The 6,278-nt window shown below is 45.5% G+C and overlaps 2 protein-coding genes across 2 annotated transcripts in view; one reads left to right on the top strand and one right to left on the bottom strand.

Annotated features, from left to right (window-relative positions):
- The first annotated feature begins 1,503 nt into the window (after positions 1-1,503).
- TMEM97 (transmembrane protein 97) lies at positions 1,504-3,450 on the top strand. The gene is made up of 2 exons (XM_009318828.1): positions 1,504-1,744; positions 2,302-3,450. Exons 1-2 carry the CDS (start codon positions 1,504-1,506, stop codon positions 2,550-2,552), a joined length of 492 nt encoding a protein of 163 aa, XP_009317103.1. The 3' UTR covers positions 2,553-3,450.
- Positions 3,451-4,138: 688 nt separating this feature from the next.
- IFT20 (intraflagellar transport 20) overlaps positions 4,139-6,278 on the bottom strand; it is a 5,873-nt gene continuing 3,733 nt past the window's right edge. The window contains exons 3-5 of the mRNA XM_009318829.1: positions 5,987-6,072; positions 5,041-5,144; positions 4,139-4,566 (exon numbers count right to left, since the gene is read on the bottom strand). Of these exons, the coding sequence (XP_009317104.1) occupies positions 4,485-4,566; positions 5,041-5,144; positions 5,987-6,072 (272 nt within the window). The 3' untranslated portion in view covers positions 4,139-4,484. The remainder of the gene's footprint in view (positions 4,567-5,040; positions 5,145-5,986; positions 6,073-6,278) is intronic.

Here is a 6,278-nt window from a genome sequence, read left to right on the forward strand (position 1 = left end):
GGGGGCTTATTCGGTGCGCGGGTCGGGAGGGGAAGCGAACGCACGCGGAGCCTTCGCGTGACCGAATGGGTCCTGCGGCGTTTTGCTTTTACAGGATCTAGTACGCAGAGACGTGAGGGGGGAGGAAGAAAAACGCAGCAGCAAATTTCCTACAATGAAATAGTATTTGAAAATAAGTCAATACTTGCTACCTACGCGACGACTTGTATTTTTAGCCAAGCCGTTCATTTGGGAAGGACAATCAGTGTGACTGTCTCTCAGCACGTTTGGCAGCTGTGACCGATTTTTTTTCCGAATTTGTAACTGGGATGCGTGGGGGCTGCTCCTTTGGGTTTAAACGCCCCCAGCCACAGGGGCACGCAAGAACAGCCCCGGACAAACTGGCGGTGGGCCGCCATTTCCCCGGTACGGCATGCTGTGCACCCTGCAGGTAGAGGAAAGCAAACGGGCACGATAACAACAGTTTGCGCAGGAGCGTACCTGCTGCCCTGCCTGTCACGTACGGCGTGAGCGCCCTAAAGATGCTGGCAGCGCCGAGCACGCCGCCGCGTGCCCCCTGGATGCGGCTGTCGTTGCCTTGGTCGCGCCGTCGTCCTGATCTTCGCTCGTACTCCGGCCAAAAACGTTAAAGTGAATTGTTACCGCTGCAGAAACAGGCGTACTAGCAACCAAATTTATTAGTAAAAATCCCTGGTTTGCTGGGTCTTGAATAAACTTATAGAAGACAATAAACACAATAAAGTCAATTAAAGGAGTAGTCGGATAGAAGATAATCAATTCCACTCGTCATGAGGATGAGATCAGCCATAACTTCCTATCCAAGCTTCACAATTAGTGAATTTGATTTTTGCCATTAGAATTGCCTGTAGTTACCCCATTATAGAAACCATTTTTAATTAATAGTTAACTAGCAAATCTCAATACCTATCTCTCTGTTCAAAGTCCACCTTAAAGCCATGCTGGAATTTACATTTCTGTCATGAAAACTAATTGCAGCTCGCTGAGCCGACATTGGTGCGTCAAGCTGCTCGAGCAGCAGCAGCCGCCAGCCACGCACGTGGCGATGGAACGGTGCGCTCCCCCACCGAATGAGGCCCCAGACTCCTCTCGGCGTGGTGAGACCTGGCTGGGCTCTCACCTCCTGGTTAGGCACGGCGAGTGCCGAAAGGTATTTGCAAGCTTGAGCCCACCTCAGCTGGCAACAGGAGGGTCAGAAAGAGGAAAATAGGAGAGTTCTTCAGTATCTACTTACGTCAAGGTGCAGATCATTTGTCGTTTGGGTTTTTTCTGGTAAGAAACGACATTTCAGAAATAGTTTTTGGAAAGCGACTGCACTTAGTGCTGTAGTAACCCTAAAATTGCCTGTGGTGCAAATTTAGTATATGCTTAACGGAAAGGGTTCTTCGCTTTAAAGACTTCAGAAGTGTAGTCCCTATTAAAACTGAATGGCAGGATGAAGCCTTGTGTACCAAGATGAGATCACTTGATTTTCCCACTGCAATGATGGCTTCATCTGACCGCCAGATGAGGGTCGCAGTTCCTCCCCCGTTGTGGTTGACGTTCAGTGCATTAATCTGTTGTTTCGTTCTTTTTCTTAAGCTGACAGAGTTGTTGCAGTGGTATGCAGCCACCTTTAGAGACCCCATGATGCTCCAGCCCCCAGAGTGGTTTAAGGCGTTTATATATTGCGAAGCCTTCTTACAAATGCCCTTCTTCCCCATCGCAGTGTACGCCTTCTTAAAAGGTTGGTATCAAACAAGTGTAAGAATATGTCCTGTGCGGCATTTCTGCGCAACGCTTGCTTTCTGTGCAGCAGAGAAAGTTTATTTATCAGTCTCAAGCGATTATAGGGACGTACCACATGGAGTGCTGTGCTGTGCTGTGCTGTGCTGTGCTATTTTCATGGCGAGTTTTACCTGCGAAAGCAGCATGGAATAAGGCTTGTTGGAAACAAAACCCGTGACCGCAGGCCCTTTTCCACTGCAGCCATCGGTATGTAACCAGCACCCCGTTTTGACACCTGGCACGCTTCCAAGGCAGAGAAAGTTCTGGGTCAAGTCCGTGTACACATTTTGTTACTTTAAAACTTTCACAATCACGCCGTCATTCCAGATGTCTGTAAAGGTAGATAACTTTCCTGGGTTGCTACTAATACCTGTTTTTTTCTGCTACCTATGTAGTATGACTTACGGCTCATCCTGTCAGAGAGAGAGAGCAGTTAACGTTCTGTTAATTTAAACGCCACTGAATTCTGCTTGTTTCAAAACACTTCAGTGTTCTTTCCTTTTTGCTTCTCTACAGGTGGCTGCAAATGGATACGGACTCCTGCCATTATCTACTCCACCCACGTAGCTACAACTTTGTTTGCTATCCTTGCGCATATCCTGTTCCACGATTTCTCGAAGTCTGAGCATTTGGGACCTCAGACACAACGTGAACGCCTAATTCTGCTCTCGATATATGCGCCATACTTGCTGATACCTCTTCTGATTCTTTTTACCATGCTCTACAACCCCCATTATAACCACGTGGAGAAAAGGAAAAGGAAGTAGCCCACTGTCGCAGGTGTAAGCACAACACTCGTACTGGTTTTGATTCAGACCCTGTGCTGACGTAGTCCTCCGGGACAAACATCCGTCTCGTGGTGTTGGCTGCAACAGCTATTGCCAGAGCAGCTGGCTCCTGCAAGGAAAACTTGGTTTGAGTTCACAGCTCTCCTTTAATCAGAAATAGCTTCGGCAGACGCCTGCATTAGCAATTTCGCGTGGTTTCTGGGCGCGCGCAGGTGGAGGGACCGCTCTCCTCTCCCACTGTCAGTTTTGTGCGGTACATCCCTGATAGGGAAATAAACAACCATTTGATGTGTGGCTGTGATGGGGGGAGGTGGACACTACAGCTGATACTTTTCTTTCAAGTTCCCTTTTTCCAAGATGAGTGTTGGAAAACCACTTAAGTGAGAACTTTGTCTTCCAAGAGCATATTCTGCAAAATCCCTAACTGATGATATACGGATTTGCAAAGCTATGCTTCTGAAGCGTTTCAAATCATGTAATAATTCTTACCTTCCTCGCCCCTTCCTTTGCTTTGCTTCAATTTTGATTAATTGTAAATGTCTGATCAGTGATAAATGTGCCAAAAACTGGATTTCTGAATGCTTAAAGTGACCCTTGTTTGACAACGAGGCATACTTCCTAGGGGACGTTGAAGTACTTCAGGAATTGTAAACAAGGATTTGTAGATTTCTCTTGGCCATGAAATCACTTCTAGTATGGAAATAAATAACTAAATGCCTCTGAACTGCATTTAATCTTCTTAAGGGAATGACTAAAGGGAATGAACTATCGTAGATAGTTCACACAGTAAATATATGCATTAGACTTTGAAGTTACAGTAAATAAAACCTACTACTGATAGAATTTCTGGGTTGGTTTTTTTGGTTGTTGGGTTTTTAGTTTTGGTTTGTTTGGTTTTTGTTAAGTTCTCAATCTGATCTGCAAGAATCAAACTTGGAGACGTGTAAAATCACAAGTCACGGAGAAGGCTTTTCAGTCGCCGCCTATATGCCTCAGGACTTCACTGCTGTAAAATTTAAGCCTTCCGCGGGCTTTGACAAGGTCGACATTTCTGTATTTGGTTGCCTAAAGACAGACATAAAATGCATCTACTTGCACTTCAAGATGAGGCTTGCTTCTAGATCGCAGGCATTCGGTTTTTAAATGTCACGTTCGTATTTATAGTTTATACGTACTCCTGGTGTCACTGTACGCTTGGAACAGTCTGTGGCATCAGTCTGCGGTTCTATCACTAGTAACGCCCACAAAAGAATTCTACTCTAGTATTACTACCTGTGTGGACACACCTTGGGCATAGTTTAAAGTTCTTCATTCTGCCGTTATTTGCTGCTTTTTTGTGTGTCTGTAATTGATCCTAATTAATCATAAATTTCTGGGTTTTTTTTTTCCTAACTCTATAGAAAAAATAACCTGGTCAATATAGATAAGAGTTACTGCTGCTTCTGTGTTGCGTCCTTACAGACAGAAAAATATTACATATAGGAAAATCATTATGACTAGCCAGGGAGCTGTAAACTCTTAAGCTCAAAAATAACATAGCAGAAGCAACTAATTCGGGTATATCCAGGAAGTCTGAAAACAATAATTTATTTCCCAATTTCTTTGAAAGAGCTGTACACTTCAAAAAGTGAGAGACAAAACATAGCAACGGTAGCATTAATCCAACTATAATTTGAATTAGAACTACTGACTGTACAAAACTTTTATAAAATCAAAGGACAGAACAGTCTTTACGTCTGTTAGAAAGCCCTCCTTATTGCCACTTTTAGTGTAACTCACACTGAAAAGACACTTCCCTTTGTACAAACCATCTCTTCAGTCACACACAGTGAAAAATTGCATATTTTTGAAATTCTCAAGATTCTGGAATGGTCAAGTTTCCAAGCTAGTTCATTCTTATCTTAAAATCCTCTATTTCTGAAAAATGAATTGGTCAATGAATTCGTTCTGGTCTGCTTCAATTTTACACAAAGTCTCGTACTCTATTCGGTACCTGAAAGAAAAAACCAAATGGTTACCAGCTGCTTCCAGCCCGTGGTAGGTGGTTTAGTCCAACGTTCACTGGTCTGTGGCGAAGGAAAGCTGGGCTACACGCGTAAGCCCTCTGCAAAGCAGCGGCTGCACGAGTTAGACTTTGCAGTTCTAAAGCACCTTTCCCAGTCAGGCACGTGGCGCTGCGTTACAGCTCTGCTCACTTCTTCAACTGCATGATCTCATGCCGCCTCTGTTTATTTAGCCACAAAGTCATCAGAGATGAACCGTCTTGAGGAGTGGCCGGCAGGGCCTTAAGTTAACTCTAGGCTTGTGGCTCCGCGCCGTCCCGCGCGTGCTTTGTGCGGGAGGACACACCTTCACCGCAGACGGGCTGTTGGAACAACCTTGGACCGTATCCTGCAGCCAAGCGCGGACGGCAAGATTGACTTTCCAGCCTACGTAATGCCCCAGAAGTACGTAAAAGAAAACTTACCTTTCCAGCTGCATCTTTTTCTCAGCTATTAAAGCCTGAAGTTGCTGTTCCTGAGCTTCCCTCTGCTTTGCTATAGACTTCAGCAAGTTCCGTGCACCAATGGCCTGCCAAAACGGGACGGTCAGTGATGTAGCTGTACTGGGGGTTTTTATTTTTTTTAACCCCTTTCACTACTAGCAGGTTGAAGCGTTTCAGCCATGCTAACAATAAAGGAGGGTGACACCTGAATACCCAACGGTTGGTGGAACAGGCAAACAGTCCCTGTAGAGGTTGGGCAGATTAAGGCATTTGAGGCTTCCTGCACACTCAAGGAACAAAAGTCACTGACTCCCCTGGAAATACAGACTGATCATCGGTGACTGGTCCTACAGACAGACAAGTTCTGGTTACGATTTTTCCCCCAGAACAAGTAAGGAAAAAAGCAATTACCTACAATTGTGCTAAACGTTAATTTCGGTTTCCACAATAACGTGTAAAAAACCCACACCGCTTGGTGTCACGTAGAAATACATAAAGGAAATTCCAAAGAGCTATTTGCTGATCTGGTCTTTAGAAAGCCCTCCTCCTCCTCCTCCTCCTCCTCACAGAGCCCCTCATGCCTCTTGAGAGCAAAGGTCCACTAGTAGAAGGAGTGATTAAAAAATACATGTTCTATTTTATGTGCTAATACATAGATAGGCAGCAACAGTAGGACTGTTAAACGTAGCAGGAGTCATACGACACACCGAGTGTGCCCGTAAAAGTCTTCTAGACATTAACATCAATTAAAAAACCCCCCAATGCTTTCGCACTGCAGACAGACAGGTGTTAACTACCACGGAAACGCCCGTACGAGACTGACAGAAAGAGGCTGCGTATGCCCTCAAAGGAGGAAGGGAGAGATCTGGTTTTCCAGGCGCAGCGCAGAGCAGAGTTCACGACAAGCCGGTAATTAATCGCACAGTACCTTCATCTTCTCAGTTTCAGCAGCTTTCGCCAGTTGATCAACAAGTTCAATTAAGCTACCCACTATTTTTTGAAATTCCACTATTTCTGCAAAGAAAAAAAAATAAGTCAACTGGTATTCAAAACACCCCTGAAGGCGACTAATGCTTCCACCACACGCTGTAGTTTTTACAGGCGGCCCGTGTTTCCAGAGTTTTCCGTAGGCACGCGCGCCCGAAGGCTCCCCTCGCTCCGAGGGAGGCCTCGGGGGGGGCGGCGAAAGGGAGAAGCCCCGGCGTGCCCGCGGGAGCCCC

Source organism: Pygoscelis adeliae, unplaced genomic scaffold (genome assembly GCF_000699105.1).
Source record: "Pygoscelis adeliae isolate BGI_AS28 unplaced genomic scaffold, ASM69910v1 Scaffold392, whole genome shotgun sequence".
Taxonomy (NCBI): Eukaryota; Metazoa; Chordata; class Aves; order Sphenisciformes; family Spheniscidae; genus Pygoscelis; species Pygoscelis adeliae.

Excerpts from the sequence above, each read along its gene's own strand:
- TMEM97 (XM_009318828.1), top strand. The coding sequence starts at position 1,504 with ATGGCTTCATCTGACCGCCAGATGAGGGTCGCAGTTCCTCCCCCGTTG. Across the intron at positions 1,745-2,301 it reads AGTGTACGCCTTCTTAAAAG|GTGGCTGCAAATGGATACGG; the intron begins GTTGGTATCAAA and ends GCTTCTCTACAG.